A 22,855-nucleotide genomic window follows, 5' to 3' on the forward strand; every position below is an offset into this window, starting at 1 on the left:
CTCCCTTGCTCTGGGTCGCCATGGGAAATAACTCCAGCAATTGTGGCTTTGCACCACCAATTTTCAAGCAACCATTGCCAATTGTATAGTATTGGCAATTCAGTATTTTTGATTCTGAACATTGTCTGTGCCGTTATTTCCAACCAAAATGACCTTTTTCATTTATAGACCTACATTTGTAAAATTATAAAGATAACGACAATGCGTAGTTATTTTGGGCATGGGTGCAAATTTAAGCAGAGATTGACGCAGAAAGTTTTTTTATTTATTTAATTATTTATTTTTTATATTTCCAGTGGGCGAGTTTCCTTCTCGATGTCGAAACCCATTTTTTTCCCATTGTGAATCCATTACAGCTGATCAAATACGGGTAGGTTTACTTGTATACTAGTTGTGATTATTCGTGGATTGGTACAAATAATGGCATCTGTGTTCGGCGTTGATTATAGTCTACAGGTAACACATATTTTTCTGTTATCATTGGTTAGCCGAAACTTACAAATACAGTTATATCAAATATGTAGTAGTTTTCTCTCGTGCCAACAACCGGCGTTGGATATTTTGATGACTGGTATGTTGGGACACAGCATTCTAGACGTCGATTATGAAATAAATACACGTGTTTGCACAAATAATTTGATTTAATGATCAGAGGTACAGTGGTATTAAAAGTTGAACACGAATGTTGAGATATGTAGTTGTGGATACTGAAACCAGTGCAAGATTCCACAGAATCCTCCTTCACAATGCAGTGGACTATTTCTAAATATAGAACAAGGAATTATCTGTTTGGAAACTCTAAACAAAAGCATTGATCCAACATAATTTCTTTTAAGTGTTGAACTACTTTCAAAATAATGCAGTGCGTTCTCATTTCTACAAAACCCTTTCAATAGATGTTAAGTTCCAACAAATTTCATTACTTGTGAATGCAAAACTTTGGCTACTACACAACCCAGTGCGTGAAAAGGACTTAACAAGGTATTTTCCATTTCCAGAGTCATATTCATTGAATATCACGCAGTAAACATATCGCAATACCCAGGCATAACAAACATCGAGATGAGCAAGCTGTAGTATAGTGTGAGTAGCGGGGGATTGGAAAATATGTTCCTAGTACAAAGTTTGGAGTCTATACCTCTTAGAAGCAATTTGAACGAGAACCATCTATACGTATTCTTGGCCCCTTGATTAAATATTAGTATCTAACATGTTGGTTGAATATTCATATACTTCACTTGGCCAATCAGCGAGTGATTGAAACGGTTACCCATTAAGAAAATATCCGCGCTATGATAGCTATTGCAACGTCACGAGTCATTTATATGTGAAACAATAGCCCCTCTTTTTGTTCCACTTCTGCTATTGAAAAATTGTTATTCTTCTTTATTTCTCCCAGTGATGCATCTGATCAAATTTGGTCAAAATCTTTTCAGACGTTCATGACGAGTAGCGATTTGTAGAAAAAGTTGACGAACGACGGCGACGTCCTTTGGACTAGGTGAGCTAAAAATGACAAAACGTATCGTTGTTAATTATATCAAATATCTAGTGTTTCAACTTGTATGTTAGGAAGATATCGTCCACTGATTTATGGTCTAGCTGTCTGTGCTATACAGGGGATGTATAGTTTTAGATACGACTTGTACCATTATCAGAGTTTGTGTTGCTAGTGAGAAGAAAGATTTGTTAAAGACTTCCGGAGGACTAGTAATATTATTCTACCACGCACACAAAAGCAAACCATTGATATATTTTTATGAATAGTTATCAGAAGCATATTCCAGAAAGTGCGAAAGAATATCTAGTTTTTCGTCTTAAATTCTAGATAAGAAAACATATGTAGCATCCGGAAGTACAATAAGACAGATAATTTAACTAACAGTATGTACACTAGTCGTATTGTTTTGAAGACAAGATACCTGTTGCTGAAGCCGATCGAATAGTAGTTTGACTGTTTCCATGGAGCTCCTTAACAACTACACGTATACAAAGTTTTAGTTCATCTGGAATGAATTTATGAACATTGACAGACAGTATCCTTCTTAGGATTTATTTCAGTGACTTTTTCTCGTCGTACATGGCGTCTCACTTCGACTATCACAGCAATCTAAGCTCAGTTCCCATCATCAAACAGGCATATTTGGTTTTATTGTCCTTGTAAAGGATATTTGTACATTGTATTAAATTACGTTATGTTACGTCTTTCAAACATTTAAGAGAAGAGATCCCAGATGAATCTTGGCGCTAACCATCTTCTGATCTTTATTTGTTCTTTAAAAGTTAGATCGTTTCCCTTGTGTTCTCTTCTTTCCTCTTAATTATATGGAATTTGAAAATTCCTTAATATGAAGTTTGAGATAGATTCATTCAATACTTCTCCAGAAATAGCCATTATAAAACTTTCATTGTCAAAGTCTAAGATGCCTGTCAGACACGAAATCTGAGAAAAATCCATATTGTACCACAGGGGCACAACTACATTGTAGGGACCAAGGGAGCCTACACATATACATGAAAGTTGAGAAGTTCTTCAACAGAAACGCCGATAACAAATCTAAATAGTCAAAATCCAATATGGTCATCTGTCAGCCATTTGTTTTTCTGATCACCATGAAATCAAGAGTGCACGCCTAAGGACCACCGGGAAAATTCTTAAAAAATTTAAGAAATATCCATCCACTTCTCAGGAAATAGTGATAACAAGAATTGTAATGATGGCAGATTAGAGAGTAGCAAGATGTACATATAACAAGGCAAGAGTCAGGCTTGTAAAGAATATATTTACATATATCTTATAAAATTGTTTCAAATATAACATATAAAAGCCAATTGCAGTATAAATTGTGTAAACTTTCTGATTTAGAAAATTAAATCGACAGTTATAAACATCATACAAATGCTATGTAAAACAAGAAACAAGACAGTTGATAGATTTTAGGTAATGTTTCCTACATCAGAAAAACCAGTATGTATATACTCATGCATGTATAGGCTTTATATAAATGATGGGATTGATTATGTAAGTAATACATTCTAATGCAAAAATTTCCATAAGCATCACAGTATACCAGTATATTAATCACAGCTATATAGTGTTAATATGGCATTCCAACTAATCTTTATAGCTCAACCATAGTGAGCATGGCAATGTCTGTAGTTTACAGTGATCTGGTCCTGATTAAATACAATCTATTGCTTGTCCATAGTGAACATGACTATGTCTGTAGTTTACAGTGATCTGGTCCTGATTAAATACAATCTATTGCTTGTCCATAGTGAACATGACTATGTCTGTAGTGGTTTACAGTGATCAGGCCCTGATTAAATACAATCTAATGCTGAACAGAAATGACTGTACAAAAATCACAACACTTCATGTAAAATTATTTAAAAAAATGTAAACCACATTATAATGTTCACATTTGCTTTGCATAGAAATTGTAATACCAGATATCAAAATATGTATGAATTAATTTCATATTGTAAAAAACAAAAATAGCCCGATTTTACAGATCCATACCTGTATATAATATATATATATATGTTGAGCAATGACAGTGATGTAAAATCTCCTTAACCTTAAAATTCCTGAGTAGAAGTCACATCTAATGACCTTGTAATAGACATGGGTGTAATAGACATGGGTGTAACAGCTGGCATCACCAGTGTCATCTAAAGTCAGATCTAATGACCTTGTAATAGACATGGGTGTAACAGCTGGCATCACAGTGTCATCTAAAGTCAGATCTAATGACCTTGTAATAGACATGGGTGTAATAGACATGGGTGTAACAGCTGGCATCACCAGTGTCATCTAAAGTCAGATCTAATGACCTTGTAATAGACATGGGTGTAATAGACATGAGTGTAACAGCTGGCATCACCAGTGTCATCTAAAGTCAGATCTAATGACCTTGTAATAGACATGAGTGTAACAGCTGGCATCACCAGTGTCATCTAAAGTCAGATCTGATGACCTTGTAATAGACATGGGTGTAATAGACATGGGTGTAACAGCTGGCATCACCAGTGTCATCTAAAGTCAGATCTAATGACCTTGTAATAGACATGGGTGTAACAGCTGGCATCACCAGTGTCATCTAAAGTCAGATCTAATGACCTTGTAATAGACATGGGTGTAACAGCTGGCATCACCAGTGTCATCTAAAGTCAGATCTAATGACCTTGTAATAGACATGGGTGTAACAGCTGGCATCACAGTGTCATCTAAAGTCAGATCTAATGACCTTGTAATAGACATGAGCATAACAGCTGGCATCACCAGTGTCATCTAAAGTCAGATCTAATGACCTTGTAATAGACATGGGTGCAACAGCTGGCATCACCAATGCTATCCTTTGGGACTAACCTACATTTTGGGAATCAAATATGATTATTTAGCGATATGTATCTCACAATATAATCTTCTGTTTACTTGTTTTTCTAATTAAAACAAAATAAAATGTCAGTATAAAAAAAATCAAGGTTCATGACCCCATTCTTTGTTACGTAACTCCACTCGTCGTATTTTTCCACTCACAGTTTTGGGAAGTTGGTCCACAAACTCAATCTGTAAAATACATTAAACACAATATAGTATTACAGAATATATTGTAATATGGTACAATGATACATTGTGGATCATCAATACGATTCTATTATACCATAAAATGCATACCATCCTTGTGTACTTGTATGGGGCAGTAACAAAAGTGATCTTACCTTCCTTGTGTACTTGTATGGAGCAGTAACACAAGTGATCTCACCTTCCTCGGGTATTTGTATGGGGCAGTAACACAAGTGGTCTTCTCCTCCTCGGGTATTTGTATGGGGCAGTAACACAAGTGATCTTACCTACCTTGGGTATTTGTAGGGGGTAGTAACACAAGTGATTTTACCTTCCCTGGGTATTTGTATGGGGCAGTAACACAAGTGATCTTACCTTCCTCAGGTATTTGTATGGGGCAGTAACACAAGTGATCTCACCTTCCTCGGGTATTTGTATGGGGCAGTAACACAAGTGATCTTACCTTCCTTGGGTATTTGTATGGGGCAGTAACACAAGTGATCTTACCTACCTTGGGTATTTGTATGGGGCAGTAACACAAGTGATCTCACCTACCTTGGGTATTTGTATGGGGCAGTATCACAAATGATCTTACCTTCCTTGGGTATTTGTATGGGGCAGTATCACAAATGATCTTACCTTCCTTGGGTATTTGTATGGGGCAGTATCACAAGTGATCTTACCTTCCTTGGGTATTTGTATGGGGCAGTATCACAAATGATCTTACCTTCCTTGGGTATTTGTATGGGGCAGTATCACAAATGATCTTACCTTCCTCGGGTATTTGTAGGGGGCAGTCACCGTTTTGACATGTTCCTGAAGTTCTTTAGTCAGCTTATTTCGGTCAGCAGTTTGGTAATCTCCAGTCAATGTGACAAATGCTTTCACTACCTGTATCAGTTGTAATGTCAAATAATTTACATCAGTTTTTACATAATTACCAACAACAAAGAACCCTTGTTTTAAACCTTAGTGGATATTGACAATACTGATGTACCATTGTTGAAAGCAATACATAAAATTTACCGATGCAAAAGTGATCTGAGCACTTAATAACAAATGTCCATTACTTTCAGGTCGGGCTGAATTTCTTTTGCTTTCTTTAATATGTCATACTGATAGGAAAAATAACTATAATGAGCAGTCTAGGTACAAACTTTGAAAACGGACCCTCCAATACATCCAAAGAAAATGAATTCGCAAAGTCAACATTTAAAATGGTTACCTGAAAACTATCTTGTTCTTTAAAGCAGTCTAGAACTTGAATATTGAGAACTAACAACAAAGTAACATATACACGTGTGGAAGTTACATTTTGTTTGCGTTATTATTTACAACTATACACTGTATACAGAGGTATTCTACTTCAATCAAATGTCTTTTTCATCGGATCAGTCTAACATTTAAAACACTATCACGGCTAAGGTCAACAAGTAATAAAAATATGGCATATGTTTACAGAGAAATAGCAAGCAAGATTATACAGATAGGAGCCATCATCAGAAAAATCAAATGAAGAAGAAATTTACTTTTATTTTACATGTTTCTTGTAACTTCAGTTTTCGAGATTTCAAAACACAAATTGTATTTTTACTTCATGTGTTAAGCTGGTATAATAAAAATTTGCAAGCAAATCACACGCATGTTGTGATCTTCTGAAAATACTTCCTAAAGGTCATAAAAATCTATATCTACTTACCTCTCCTCGGACTGGGTCTGGACTACTAACCACAGCAGATTCTAACACAGATGGGTGTTCTATCAGGGCACTCTCCACCTCAAATGGCCCTATCCTGTACCTATTTCACAGATTCAAGAGGGTTGGTTATTCTCAAATATCAAATAATCAGGTGCATTAGAACATGTATAGTACAGTAATATTTTAACCATATCAAGTTTTTCCTTATATTAAAGAGGAAAGAAAAGTGCACAGACCAAATCACAATGTTTGGTCTGTATGTTATTTATCAGTCTACAGAAAGATTCTCGCTTACCCAGATGTAAGGATGACATCATCAGCTCGGCCAATGAACCACACATATCCATCTTCGTCTATCTTTGCACGATCCCCTGTCAAATAGTATCCTCCTTGGAATACAGAAGCTGTCCGATCTGGGTCTCCCTAGCAAAACATACAGATTAATGGGTTATGGAGATGTTCATAATTATATACCTAGTACATAGTAAGCTACAATTTATCAGCAATGTATTGCACTTTTATATAACTCTATAAAACATTTACCACGTAGCCAGAGAAGAGTCCTATAGGACGGTAGTCGTTGGTATTGATTCCAATGTTGCCCTCAGTGTTAGGTGGTAATTCAACTCCATCATCATCCACAATCTACAAAAAATAATTGACAAGAAGCTACAGTGTATCACTGGTGCAGCTACATTAAAATAAGTAATACAAAAAAAATTTGGGAAATTTTTCATGAACAGATGTAATTTGTACAAAGGACAGCTCTGAACAGCTGCTCAACAGGTAGATACCCTATATTTCAGCTGGTTGACTTTGCCATTTTACAGGTGTACTATTATGTACCTACCCTCAGATCGACCCCGGGTGCAGCCTTCCCCATCGATCCCGGTTTGTTCTCCATAATAGGATAGGTGCCACATAATAAGGTCTGAAAGTGACATGGGATCAAGTTAATTCAGTGGTTATGTGTTGTTATACAGTATACATGATTCATCCAACAAACAATTACCACATGAAATGTTTAACATTCATCTGAAATTGAAGGAAAACAAATTCAGACATCTTTGATCAGTGTGAATATAGTGTCACCTTATATCTGTTATTAAGAAAAGTAAAGAACACTCTTGCATGCTCAAATGGTTAACCATTTGATATTTTTGGATGCATCAAATGAAATGAGGCCAATAGGGCCTAGGTGCATTGCTCTCCTGGTTTTGTTTGGTCAAAACTGCATTATCAAAACGTATGGACCCAACAGGTCTGACCATTGGATGATACAAAGTTCAGTCCCCTTCACCTAAGGATGCTTTAGACCAAAAAAATCATTCCGATATTATAAAGGGATCTGGAGATTGATTTTTATTTCCCCTAATGGGCCTGTCCCTAAAACTCTTTGAGGCTATGACCCACTGTTTAAACAAATTGAGTCCTGTACACTCAAGTGCACTACACAAAATTTGGTCTAAATCTACTTAATCCTTCAGTTCTTGAAGATAAATGAAAATTTGATAAAGTTTACAGACCAAGTAAGGTAACAAGAGTTGTTTGAGAACAGCATACATGTAGCTGGTTTATCAATGACATACACTGTACATGTATTTCATGCAGATACATATTTATTCCTTTTAGGCCCCATAAACATGAAAAATGTGATTCAGCATATTGCTTACAATTCATACTTTTAATAATCAACTGCCCATACCGTTTCAGTCTGACCGTACCCCTCATACAGGTCAAGTCCTGTCCCTGATTTCCATTCCTGCAACAGCTCAGGGTTCTGCAGCACAGGAAATAAAAAAAAAAAAGAAGAAAAAACAATTAACTGAAATATTTACTATGCATTGCTGTCACTTTATATGAGAAGGACTTGTAATATAAAAAATATATTTATATATATACATAAATGTGTATATGTCATTTTTATGTCAAAATTTGTCCAGAGGTGAAAGCTTAGCAGTCACCTAGTTATACCAATTATGTACAGCCTGAGACTTCACAAAAACAGCCCAAACAACGACAAATGTTCAAAACCTGAGGTGGTGACACCCTGCTTTGTAAAAAACTGCTATTTATACTGCATTTGTACAACTATCGAGCTTACAAAGTTTCTGTAACCATGAATATAAGTCTATGAGGTGGATACCATACGCAACTGTACAGGATAGATACCACACACCAGAAAATTTCTGTACATCAAGTTTCAATGTATTTGTCTCAAAAGAGGCATAATTTTCCAAGAAAGTGTCAAAATGCAAAATTGTTTAAGGATGCACGACAATGCATAATGGAAAAAAATTCTTCTAAAGAGGGTTAGACTGTGATGCAATATCATTTAATTAAGTACAATTCCATATAAAAAGGGGTTCATTTTTTAATACCAGTAATGGGGAATAACTTTCTAAAAAAACAAAGGTTGAAATACCAGCACTTAACACAAAATATAAAAAAGATTTGATTGAAAAATGAGCGAATCCATAGCCAGACAAAAATGTGTTCATTTTTCAAAGAAGAGTGGCTTAACTCTCAAAAGTGGAAAGCAAAATCGTTTCAGGGGGTATAACTCCATAAACAATATTGTATTGGTACTTCAGATAAAAAAAAAATCTATGGAAAACTGAGCGAATAGACAGACAATTGAACAGACAGATGGACAGATAGTTGGGTTGATTGCAGTGTACACCCTAACTTTGTTGCAGAGGTACAATGAAGTATACTGTAACACTGAGTATCTACAAACCACAGGTTCTCCAGCACTAACACAGTGTAACTTTCCCTGCTTGTATTGATTCAGTGGCTGCTGTACTAGAAACCTCACAGCTGTGGGAGCAGCACAAAACACACTGATGGCTGGCTTCTTCTCCAAGATCTAGAATTCAAAAAATGATAAAAATGTAAATGTTTTCCTTACATACACAATGCTTCACAGATAGACTGCTTAATAATCAACCTAAATACTGATGGGCACTGCCAAAAACATACAAGTATAGTAACTAGCATTTTTCTTTAACAAAAACAGTGATTGAAGATTGTATTGGTAAGCTTTAAAAAATGTGTTTCCTACACAGAAACAGACATCCAAAATTCTACAAAAACAGTTTTCAACTGCTGTTTAAAGGTAAACATTTCCTCAAATAATATTTACACCAAACTGCTGAATCTCACTATGACAAATACTGTGTACATGTATAAATACAATATACTAGAATTACCTAGTACAAGGAAATTGTAAAGTCTTCCAGATAAACTGTTCTTACTCTCTAGCTCCTACACCATAATTTTGGTATCAAAGATACGTGTTAGGGTCAACAGACACATTGACTTTTCTCCTGATACTAAATTTTCCTCCCACACTAAGACCCCCTCCATTCAGGCCAACAAGTGTGATTTATATAAGATGATATACCTGGTAACTTGATTAATATTTATAATAAAATTAATTAAATTCATACTCTATACTTTTAAACAGACAGATGTCTACATAGATAACTCCATACAAATCTATCAAGGTTGTCAAAATTTGTCAACATATTAACTTTGTTCATCAAGACAAGTTTCCAAATGGTATGATAAGATTGTACAATATATATATATATATATGTACTCATGTTTGTATGAGGTGTACAAGGTTTTGAATGGATCAGCTCAATAAACATGGAACCCAACAAACTTCAATTTAAATTTGTGAATGTTTTGTCACTGACAAACACAATCTTATAGATTTTAAGATCACGAAAGAAGTGAGCTTCACTGTACGTTTCACCAAGTTTAAGAGTGCTGAGCAATATATCTAGTGGCTTACCCTGAGTGCTATAACAGGGTCAAACTTGTCTGTATTGTGGGCAAAAACACAGGAGCCTCGTAACCAAGGAGCAAACAGGCTGCTCCAGGCAGATTTGGCCCATCCAGTGTCCGACATATTCCATACAACATCTTTATCAGTACATTGTAGGAAATATCTGTATAAATATGAGAAAATCTGTGTTATGATTAAACAATGCTGAGGAGTAACCATAAAATACAATTTTTGTAGAGTGCAGTTCAATTAATATGATAGTCAACAGCATTAATATTGATGACAGAAATACAAGCAGAACATTATAGGATAATATTAAAGAAAATGTTAAATAATCATAGGATGTTGTTATGGACAAGTTTCCTTATAACCAAGTTTCCTTATAACCAGGTGTCCTAACAGCCAGGTGTTGTTATAATCAGTTGTCATAGTGACGGATGTTATTATATATAGGTTTCCTTATAGTCAGACATGTGCCCTGTAGACGGGTGTCATTATACATGTTTATTAAAACCCAGATGTTTTCATAGACAAGTTTCTTATAGTCTATTGCCCTAATAAATGGGTGTCCATATAAAAAATTTTTACTATATACAGGTTTCCTTGTACTTATTTGTCCTCCTAGGCAGATGTCCTTGCAATAGACAGGTGTCATTATAGACAGGTTTCCTTACAGTCCTTTGTCCTTATAGACAAATATCATTATGTACAATATACATATTTCATTCTAGTCAGTTGTCCTTATAGACAGGTGTCATTATATACCAGTCTCATTATAGACAGGCTTTGTTACAATCAGTTCTCCTTATAGACAGGTGTCATTATAAACCAGTCTCATTATAGACAGGCTTTGTTAAAATCAGTTGTCCTTATAGACAGGTGTCATTATATACCAGTCTCATTACAGACAGGCTTTGTTACAATCAGTTCTCCTTATAGACAGGTGTCATTATATACCAGTCTCATTATAGACAGGCTGTGTTACAATCAGTTCTTATAGACAGGTGTCATTATATACCAGTCTCATTACAGACAGGCTTTGTTACAATCAGTTCTTATAGACAGGTGTCATTACATACAATGTACGGGCTTCCTTATAGTCAGTATCTCTTACATACAAATGTCATTATATACCTGTCTCAAAATTTACAGATTTCCTTACAGTCAGTGGTCCTTATAAACAGGTGTTATTATATACAATTTACTCAAAGACAGGTGCCCTTAAAGACATCACAAACAATGTACAGGTTTCCTTACAATTGTATTCCTAATAGGCAGTTGTCATCATGTACAGGTTTACTTATAATCAGTTATCCTCTTAGACAGGTATCATTAGGACAGGTGTTATGATAGGCAGTTGTCATCATGTACATGTTTACTTATAATCAGTTATCCTGTTAGACAGTTATCATAAGGACAGGTGTCGCTATTGACAGATGTCTTTAAATACATGTTGGCATATTGTCAGGCATCCTTATAGTCAGGTGTCCTCATATTCAGGCGTTGCAATAATCAGGTGTCATATACACATATATTCACTAACAGGCAGGTGGCCACAATAGCCAGGTGTCTTTATAACTATGTGTCCCCATAGGACGGTTTCGTTATGTTTTTGTATAAATAAAATATATACAGGAATATATTAAAAATTTCTGACAAAAATATCCATTTAGTAACATGTTAATTGCTTTACCCATGTTTGTGAGTACAACCTATATCTGTTTTATGTTTGACCTCCTGGCAATTACCACAGGTCAATTGGCCAGAACACACCATTGTAACACCCTAAATATGCAAATGTAAAAAGACAATCTACAAAAAGCATTGTTAAAGTATATTAAAGTGTCAAGCCATCCCTGAAACATGGTAGAAATGGAGAGTTTACTAGGTAATTACCTTGCTGTGATGATGCTGCCGTATCCATAGCTACCATGGGTGTGCTCTGCCATCTTAGGAGTCCCTGTGGTTCCACTTGTAAAAAACACTGTCATTGGATCATCAAATCTAGAGTTCACTGTCTAAAAATAGAAAAAAAAGCGTTAAATATAAATCAAGCTTAAATATGTTAATTCTCATTATCTGATACTTCATTGATGTTTTGTTCATTAGAGTAAACCAGTAATTTAGGCCTGTTTTTGCATTTTTATCAACTTCGGTCTAACTGGGTAATAATTCTCTCTGTCTGCTACAGTAAAAATTACATTCAAAACACTCTAAAAAAATATAGTGTTACAAAAAAATCCTTGACACCATCATTCTTAAGATGCGGAAAGGCAGCTTGGGGAATTGGTATGTTATGTATTGTTCTATCATTGCATTTGAAAGATGAAACAAATTTCTGAAAGCTCAAACTGCACACTAAGAGCATCTTTACACAAGTTTTAGTCCAGATACCTGGTACACAATATTTCAGACTACTGAAGGCATACATAATTTTAGTTCTTGTACCTCATATCATATACTCGCGACCATTTCACATTTTTAGTAAAAAAGGAAAAACTATGTTTATGCATCGCTTTTGTCCATTAAGAAATTGTCCAATTTATGCTATCTATATTTTGTTTATACAAATACCTGAAATTCCTCACTGGCTTTCGACAGAACATCTTCAAAGTTCAGCCAACCTGGCCTGTGGGTAAGCATTATGTAGTAAAGTACGCTGGTGATCATTAGATGACTAGACAGAATACACTTACCATCCTAAATCTGTAACTATTTCAGAATTTACATTATATCTATATATATTTCATCAATTTTTGTCATTAGTCAGTATTCACCAATACGTAAAAAGAATGTACCAGACAATAACGTCCAGTTTGCTTTTAACAACCTACAGTGGCTATAGGTAGCAGAACCAACATGAAGAGATGAAAGAGGATATCATACTATTATCCAATATAACTAGACAGTGATTTCACCGTCTGTCAAACTACCTAAGCTACAAATGCTATTCTGTGGTCATTCAATTTTATAATAGATATTGGTGATTAAATCTACTTTTACTTATTACAATTGTTCACTGACACATACATTCAAGGATTATGAGTCCCCGCAAAATCAACTGAAATAAACCCCCCTCGAAACGTTATGATTTTACAATAAGAAATAGACAGATTTGGATTGTTCCTGCAAGTATACACTGATAATAAATTATATTACTGACTATGCAATCCTACATCTTGTACTTGATTGGTCCTAGAGTAGAATGAAATTGGAAATGGCATTCCATGACATAAAAATAATTTATCATCTTCACTTTGAAATAAAATTGTGGCACTAGGCAGTGTACTTGTACATATTAAGATTCATCTGGAAAAATGTTGTGAACAAATAGTAGGACAACAAGACACTAAGAAAGACAGACAGGGTGATTACAATAGTGACCAATGCCATTTAAGAGGATGTGATATTAACAGAAAAGTGACAATAATTAGCATGACAATAAATGGAATCCAGTGTTATACATGAAGTTACCTTGTTTCAGACTTACTGCCAACAAAAACTTTGCATTTCAATGAAGGGCACTGGTCTGCAATCTGTAGGAAATCAAAGATATAATTGTTACCAATGTCATCAACCATGAGCTGGGTTATATAAGCTTGTGTGAATGATATGGTTAGTATGATAACTGACCTTGTCTATATTGTCAACAGATAGTCTGTCTGCCACGATACATTTGGCCCCCGAAAGTTGGACACGGTGTTTGATGTCATTGGGTCGCAGTAACACCGTACCAGCACTCAGTATCAAACCTGTAAATAATGAAGTATATGATATAACATAAGGATATGTGAAAACAATATGGTTGTATGAAGACCTATGAAAGCTTTATCATATTAACTCTATTTACATTTTATAATATACTGTATTTTTCACATGACTCAATTTTCATATATTTTCAAAAAAGATTTCTTGGATAAATATCGCTCAATGTGTCCAATTATATTAACTTAACTGTTTGTTATATGAATACCAACAAAATAAATTAAAATACACTCCCTCTCCTCCATGAAAGTTAACAAATTCACAATATATGGAGGTTCCAGTAGTATTTCTCTGGGTATTAACATTCAACAGTGGTATGTTGATGATGATCCACAAAACCAAACTTTACAAGGCATCAAAAGTTCAGTATTACATCCTGTTACCTGCTCTAATAGCTGCGACATTAACAAACCACCACTCTGGGACTCTTGGAAGAATAAGGATGAGCTTATCACCAGGGTCAAGGCCACATTTGTGAATAAACACATTGGCTGTCCTAGAACAAAAGATATAGATATTACTTTTTTTCACAGTAATAGTTTGACTGGTTTACACATACATGGTCTATCTTACTCATCACACCTATATGTGCATGTCAGGGTTACCAGCTCATAGACATCAACTTCAAGATAATTTTTCACTGCTTCTATAAAAGTGATTATCGGGACATTTTATATTGTTCTCAGTTACAGTTTGTAACTTTGCCGGTGATTCATATTCTATGTATGAGACGTTACTTTTGAATATTGATAAAGGAGGCTAATTGCCTCGCAAAATTTGACAATTTACTTGTATGTACTCTCATTATTACTTCACTGATCACACACAGCTTAGTATAAATCATGATGATTTCTCATACATGGCAGCAAGCTCAAAGCTGACAGTTTCTGATAATCACTGAGAACACATGTAAAGAGTCTTTACAAATTTAACCTGGGAATTTAAATAAACAGTGATTGAATATACAGAAAGTATACAGCCCCCTATATCTAGATTTATACAAGAGACCTAGCGGCCTTGACGGTCACCTGAAATAAGCAATGTTAAATGTAAAGATTACAGGGTAAGTAGCTTTCAAGCGTCATCAAAGAGAAATAGTGACATTGATGATAGTAAGCCAATGTCAATACATACATACCATCAAAACTGTCATCCTATACTAATAATTCTTACAAAGCTATTTCCTGTGGGAAATTAACAACGTTATGTTCCAAAAATGCAAAATTCTATAAAAAAAAATGATAGTAAAATTAACCTCCTCCGCAGGAAGAAATGTGAGAGCCATTTTGGTAATTAAAGCACCTTAAGATACTTCCATCCATGAAGAGCATTTCATTCTCCTATAACTAGGTGTTGAGAAGAAGATTTTTCAAAGTTAAGTCAATTTGACCCCTTTTGGTCCTGTCATCAACCCCTGGGGGTCACGCAGGATCAATTTATGCATACCATCTAGCTGTCATCCCTCCCTCATAATTCTAACAAAGTTTGAAATATTTCCAATGGAAATTAAACAAATTATGTTCAAAAAGTAATTTTTCCTATACAAACTATCAGTATAGTATATCTTACCCCCTCCCCAAGGGAAAATATGAGACCCTGTGGCCATGAAATTCGCCATTTTGGTATAGCCTTCAGGAAGAGCATTTGATTTTAACATATCTGGGTGTTGAGAAGAAGATTTTTGAAATTTGAGTTTATTTCACATGTATGGCCCTGCCCCTCAGGCCCCTGTAGGGTGGGGTCTGTATAATTCACTACTAGGTATTTTATTTCATCTTGACCAGGAAAGGTTTCTGCAAAATTTCACTCAAATCGGTTCAGAGGTCTTTGAGAAGAAGTCAAAAATGTTAAATTGTTTACAAATGCACGATGCATGATGACGAACAAAGATGATTGCAATAGGTCACCATGAGACTTTGTCTCAGGTGACCTTATAAATATTTGGACAGTTGAACAGCATCTCTTGCGACATGCTTTACTGATCACAGTTACTGGTCATTTAAAATGACAAACTAAGTAATGCCCATATAGCATACCTCTTTGACAGAGAGGACAGGTCCTGAAAGCTCCATTTGCGGTCTTCTCCATCATTGTTTGTAATCCATAAGGCAGGATTGGACAACTGCCGCACTCCTGTCTGATAAAACCATCAAATTATGTAGAAAATAATTAATATTTTTTCTTCATTATTGCTTTAAATGCCTTTATGAAAAATGAATTTGATGATGTAATAATACTCTGCAGTGCTGTTAAAATTTTCTCACCTGCTCTAGGGTTGCCCATCTGTCAATCACATCTCGAGCGAAATTGTAGTACTCTGGAAGGTTTTCTTTCCTGGATTCATTTTCCATCCACTTCCTGTGCCATTCATAATCCTCAAATAGTTCAGGTGTGTTAGTTTGACTGCTAAATTTTCTACAACCACTACCATCTAAATGTGACCTGAACCTTACAACATTTCCAGCGGCTACATATGTACCCACACATGGAAGTAGTGTTCTCAAACATGGTTGTATCCTGGGAACCAATACTGCCAGTTTCATGTTATCTGTGGGGACACTGTCTGCCTGCACATACAAAATAAACAATCTACAGGTAACGTCAAGCAGGTAAAGATAAAAAAGTAAAATTTATGAGTCTCACATTCACTGTAAACACAGACTTACACACCGTGCTTATTCATACAGAGGAGATATCAGGAAGAAGGACATTGTTGGGGCACAACTAGTTTATAGTATTCAGCAGATGTAATCTAGACCAGGTCAAATGATCCATCAAGATAAACCATCACAAAAGAAAAAAAATAAGATAAACAATTGTCCCTGAATTTTAAAACCTACAGGTTTATGATAATCAACAGCTGACAGTGGGTGCCATAGATGATATGTATTGTCTAATCACCAGTTATATCTACAGCATCAATCTACAACATCATTCTAGCAGGTCCATGTTTGTTCACATCATGTGTACTATATTTGTACATTTGAGATGGATATGTACAGTACATGAACATTACTGTATAACAATCTTCCAATTGTCATGTAAAATTTGGTCATTATATAGTACTAGTTTTATCATAATAAATAATTCAAACAATTTTGAACAAGGCAGAATAATATTTGCCTGCGAAAACATATTCAGGATTTGTTGTACATATGCAAAAGAATACAAATATGGAAATGGCAGTTTATAGTAAATCAAAACATCAAGGGGAATAAAAGTATTATATATTTGTTTTAATGATGAATAAACAAAAAAATTACTTTTCTATGCATTGTTGAAACAAAATATTATTCACAAGAAAGCAATCTCATGTAGAGGTTATCAAGCCTACAAGGTTTCAAAGAAATTGGTTGAAATCAGATGGAGGATATACATCTGGACAAGATAACAATGTTAAAAAAGGGAGGGGTTACTCTTTCCAAAGCTGTAAAATCAAAATGTCAGTATTATGTTAGGAAAACAACATTTCATGTAATTGTTATAAATCCTACAAAGTTTCAGAGATAAAACTGAGGAAGAGGATCTCCCTAAAAAAGTAAAATGCTAAAAAAAATACTTCATGGAAAAATTAATGAAAAAAACCTGTTGTGTAGAAGAACACCATTTAGTGTCAAAGTTATTTAAAAATATACAGATGATTTTTTTTTGTTAAAATGAGAAAACAACAAGGGGCAGTAACTCTTCCAAATAAAGACAAATCAAACTGCCGTTATGGAGAACGCCACTTCATGCCATGGTGACTTAAGCCAGAGACGTGATATATACGTCTCTGATATACGTATATGCTATGATTTAAAAGTTTAACTATATCACTGTTTCTAATTCTAAGAAAATCTTAGATCATCCTTCCATGCCAGCTCAATCGAGCTACGCCGGGTTAAGCTCAAGGTTACAAAATGAATGAAGTGAACAGTTTAACAACATGAGAACACGTCAGAATTGTTCTTTTGCTTATTACTTCCATGCGATCGCTGCCATTGTGCCTCCAACCAGATAAATTATAATGCACGTTACAAACGCTAAAAGAAACAATCCGCGTAAGTCACGCGTGCAAGTCTGGCGGTACGTCTATATACCCGATATTACCCCATACTAACCCAGTGCTACCGAATATTAACCAAATATTACCAAAATACTGGTTAATTATACTTAAATATCAACTAATGATTACAAATGATGAAATGTCTGAACTTGGTAAATAGTGTTTTCTAGGCAAAAATGTGATTGTGAGACGGCTTGTTATCCAATGCTACGTTAAACCAGTTATAATAACGGAATTATACATAAATTTACAAAAATATAAACTAATAACGTTAAATATTACTTATTAGCTTCTGACAATGATTCTTGCATAGAAATTCCACGATTTCGTACAGAATGTCACGCCATACGCGATTGAATACCTATGCAATATACGAGTTATGCCCCTTTACACACTGATTGGTCTGACCTCGTATTCCATGATTTTAATTAATAGAAATGGAATAGATCTGGAACATACTTGGATATGGTAATTGGAAACAGTTTCATATATATTCATCTTGGGAGAATTTTCTGTAATTATATTTAGTTTCAACAGCATAGGAGTATTCACACTCAAAATATTATAGGTTATTACAGAGGGGCGTAAATAACCAGCACGTTTCTATAACTGGTAAATCTCCCTCTGTTGTTTGTACTTCTCTTTACCTTCATTTCTTATTTCTAAAATATACATTGGATAAGTTTAAAACATACTAGCATGACTTACATAACAAACATCTTTTGGCTAATTGAAAACCTAACACGGACACTTGAAGGTGAAATATAATGTATCTTCTGCGTATTTAATATCGGAGACGTACATGTGTTCCTGTTACGCTTACGAATATGAAATGAAGTTCAAAATTACAAAACTGGTACAACAGTTTTTTCTGGAATATGTCACAAATAATCTATCCGAGGCATGTGTGTGATGCCGAACAAGAGAAATAAACCATTGATTTAATTCTTTTAAGTCCGTGGATTCAGAGACGTATATAACACATCACGTGTCTGGTGGATTTGAGTATCGCTCAGAGTCAAACACTGTTCAATGCAGTGGCAGAATTAAAAGTGAAGTTAGAAAAATGTTAATTGATATTAAGGCAAAAAATTATTTATTTTTTCAAAATATTTCGGTGGTATAAGGTAGTAAATGTGGTTTTTTTTTATTAAAAATCCGGCACAAATTTTTTTTCGCAAGTGTTCGTATAAGTCTTCGTACATTGGCTAATTCTACTAAGGTAACACTCCAGAGTTCTATGGGTTTACTATAACATAGTTTGACAGGACAACCAACTGCAAAATATAAGGTTCACGAGTTTATTACACAATGTTAGAGACAAGACGATACAAGACTTGTAGAAATATTCACACACCACACTTGTTATCACACTTTCCCCACACCCTCCAATGCCTCCCTAATATATAGATAATAACGAAGACATTATGAACAACGACGGAGGCATTAATATAGAAGACAGACAAGTAACTGTGGTACGGATAGACGACGGACACTGCGAGAGCCTAGACGACGGAAAGTATCTGATGACACCCAGTCAGTTCCCTGGTCAAACTTGGGCCGGGAGTCAACAGTTGCCGCTGAACGTAAAACTAAAAACTAATTTTGTGACCGAAATACAGTTTAAAGATTTACCAGGTGTTGCGTCACGATGAGTCATCAGCCCGGACCAGTTTTTTCTTCAAACATCATGATCATTCCAGGTTTGACGGAAGACTTATTTAATTATTCTACGTCCATTCGAGAAACCCTATTAATCTAGTCCGTGCGTCCCATCCCTGTGATCCTAGTACCTCCTCCTGATCCTACTCGGGACAATTCTGTGCCTAGCCAAGACAAGGAATGGCCAGTCATATATTTCCAGAGTTTCCCGGGAATCCTCACGTGCCGGCACTTTAAGGGAAACCCATATACGTCACAACACCGGGTAACGTTGTATAGAAACAAAAGGCCCATAGGGCCTGTATCCCTCACATGGATCTTAAAGGCTAGCAATTTTATACAAACATATAGGTAGGATATTTCAAATATTTCCAAATCATTGTTCTATGTGGTTAAAGGGTGGGTATCTTATCTGTTTCAAAGATATAATAAGGAAACTAAGTCCCTGGAGTGGGGTCGGGAAACTCGGTCCCTGGGGTAAAGCTTCAGACCAAATATGAAAGAAATGATTGAAAACTGAAACAGATGATAATTAGACAAGGGTAGCACGATTGGAGTGAAATTGCTTGAAAACTGAGGGTAAACTCCAGACTATATCAATTAAAAAAAAAGAAAACACAAAGGGGACGTAGCTCTTCCACATACAGTCGAACAACTTTGCTGTTCAGGTAAACTTAACTTCTTGCCACAGTGATCAAGTCACACAAAATTTTTAAGACGGCGGTAGAAATGTGAGAGGATCTCGGGGGAAAATACATACGATAATACGCCACGTAGGGGTTATAAAAACAGTGAAAATCAAGCATTGAAATCCGGCATTATGACTTGCAAACGAGTCACTTTTGGTGTACACACAACTTAGTATATATTTGTCATTCAAATCTATTTCCTACTCAATTCTTCTTTTCCCTTCCTCCCCCCCCCTCCCCCATCCCCCTATCTTTTTTATTCGTATATCTATATATTTGATTAAAAATTGTTATTGTTATCATGTAACTTGTATAATGAAATCTTTAGGAGAAGGGGTTTTTAAGTTGTGATAACTTGTGCCTAATCCTTTTTGCCATACGACAAATGAAATATGTGTAAATCAAAATTTGTTATAATTTAAATATTTCAATTAATCACTGTTTCTACTTCAAAGAAAAGCATGGATCACTATGATCCTTCAATCCAGCTCGATCGAATTTATAGCGTTAATGTTACAAATTGAATGGAGTGAACAGGAGAACGGCTGGTAAACACATCAGAATTGCTGGGCAAAATCCAATTATTCCAACAGGAGAATAAGATTTTAAAGAAATTGCAACATTACCCGTTTTGGACCCCGCCGATCAGGTCCTGGGGCCGGGACACGCCATTTATACATAACATGTTCGCATTTCCCTAAGGATGCTTCTGACCAAATTTGGTAAATTTCTACTAAGTCGTTTATGACTAGCAGTTTTATAGAGAAAGTTTACAGACAACGGATGGACGATGGACGCCGCGGCATCCCTACGAGCCAAGTGGGCTGAAAATGACGGCATTCTACACTAGTACTGGAGAACGACACTGCCGAGATTACTTATCCCTCCAACATGAAGAAAATGCAATCTGCTAAAAAACATATTTGGTTATTTGTAATTATTTGTTAATATCAAAGTATAATTAACTAGTCTAGCATTTGGGTAAGCCTGGGTTAGCATAGGGTTAGTATTGGATAGTATAAATTTTGATGGTAGACCAACTCGGTATTTAGACGCACCATTTATATGGCCTTCTAACAATATATTCCAATATATATAAATATATACATAATACTTATTGACGTGTTATCCTTTTCAACACAACTAATGCAAGGAGTACCGTGACCTAAAAGTACGAAGAGTTGACAGGTTGGATCGGAGCATCTGATGGTTGTGGAGTATCTTCGGGGTAGCGAGAGCAACAGGGGGTTGTTTCCGGACCACTGCGCAGATATTCTGCAACAACATGTATCTAGATGCTCTTATACATTGCTGTCAACTTTTGTACTGTCAGGTCACGGTAAAGAAAGCACGTGAATAAAATGATAAAGAACGAAACTCATACATATACAAATCCTCTTCGTCTCGTGTTTACGTTCTTACTATGCGGAGCGCCGCCCTGGAGGAGAGCAGCAACACAAGGCCAATAACTAGCTTGAACTTCGGGTCTACCAAACACACAAAAATGTTTCATTTTCAAAAAATAATTCCTTACAATCATTCAACAAATTTAACATTTATTACATGCAATAGATTCGCTTATATCTTATTCACTTCACGAAATATATATATGATTGTAGATATATCGTTGATAAAGTTTGAATTTATTTAAGTAATAAATATATAACATTGTTGACTGTATAAATACGTTTGTATTTCAGTTATGTATTTAATGTTCATTTTAATTTCAATATGCCCTAGATATACATCACTAGATAAGATAAACGTAATTTGTAAGGGTTCTTAATAACTGTGTTATCTACTGTGTTGTATATAAGTCTCTCTGCCTGTTGGTATACGGAGAGCGTTCATTTGAAACAAAACCCAGTGACATGTGAGAAATATAATCATTAAACATTGATAAGATACATATAAGGTGAGCGGACGTCCTATGATAACTTACGCAAATGATAGAGAGACTGACAACGTGTCGCCGGGTCCCGAGGTGTACATTGGTGTTGGTCTGTAAAAAAAATTACCGTGATACAAACTAACACAGCTCAATGAAAAGGTCTACCTCCAAGGTAAGTTCTGTGTCACGTGTGGACAGCCATCAAAAATATAATTAATTTTATAAAGAAGTTTCTTAGTACTGCTCTAATTTATATCAACCTGCCTACACAAAGAAAAATAACGAGTGCATATTGCATACTGCCAGGTTGGATAATTTGATTCAAAAGCATCGTCGATACTCAAGGGGTTACGACCCCTTTCGCTCTCAGCAGGGTATCGGGGTAGGATAAAGGGACGATTCAAACATGGACATCCGCACTAACAAAACCAGGAATTTAACAAGATCTCGTCTTAAGTATTGTCGTGAATATTCACATTTATATAACGTATGTATGGACACATTGTAGCTATAGATACATTGTAGTTATAGTGGGTACATTGTAAACACAGAAACATTGTATTACGAGTACACTATTGTTACCGATATATAGCAACTACGCATGTATTTTAGTTACAGATCTACATTGTAGTAACTGATACATTGTAGTTATAGAAATATTGTAGTTACGGAAACATTGTAGTTAGATACATGGTAGTTAAATACATGGTAGTTAGATACATTGTAGTTACGGAAACA

The 22,855-nt window shown here is 35.3% G+C and overlaps 1 protein-coding gene across 1 annotated transcript; it reads right to left on the reverse strand.

Moving 5' to 3' along the window:
* Positions 1–3,441: 3,441 nt before the first annotated feature.
* Positions 3,442–21,649, reverse strand: LOC132543897 (acyl-coenzyme A synthetase ACSM3, mitochondrial-like). Its single transcript, XM_060207440.1, has 17 exons — positions 21,611–21,649; positions 16,095–16,397; positions 15,867–15,967; positions 14,214–14,326; positions 13,699–13,817; positions 13,540–13,601; positions 12,640–12,694; positions 11,962–12,083; positions 10,072–10,228; positions 9,010–9,138; positions 7,975–8,049; positions 7,120–7,200; positions 6,813–6,914; positions 6,565–6,692; positions 6,270–6,369; positions 5,342–5,461; positions 3,442–4,573 (listed from the first exon to the last, which is right to left on the reverse strand). Exons 2-17 carry the CDS (start codon positions 16,371–16,373, stop codon positions 4,484–4,486), a joined length of 1,833 nt encoding a protein of 610 aa, XP_060063423.1. The 5' UTR covers positions 16,374–16,397; positions 21,611–21,649; the 3' UTR covers positions 3,442–4,483.
* Between the last annotated feature and the right edge of the window lie 1,206 nt (positions 21,650–22,855).

The sequence above is a fragment of the Ylistrum balloti genome, unplaced genomic scaffold (genome assembly GCF_031769215.1).
Source record: "Ylistrum balloti isolate Yb309-2 unplaced genomic scaffold, AGI_CSIRO_Ybal_v1 Utg369772, whole genome shotgun sequence".
Lineage (NCBI taxonomy): Eukaryota > Metazoa > Mollusca > Bivalvia > Pectinida > Pectinidae > Ylistrum > Ylistrum balloti.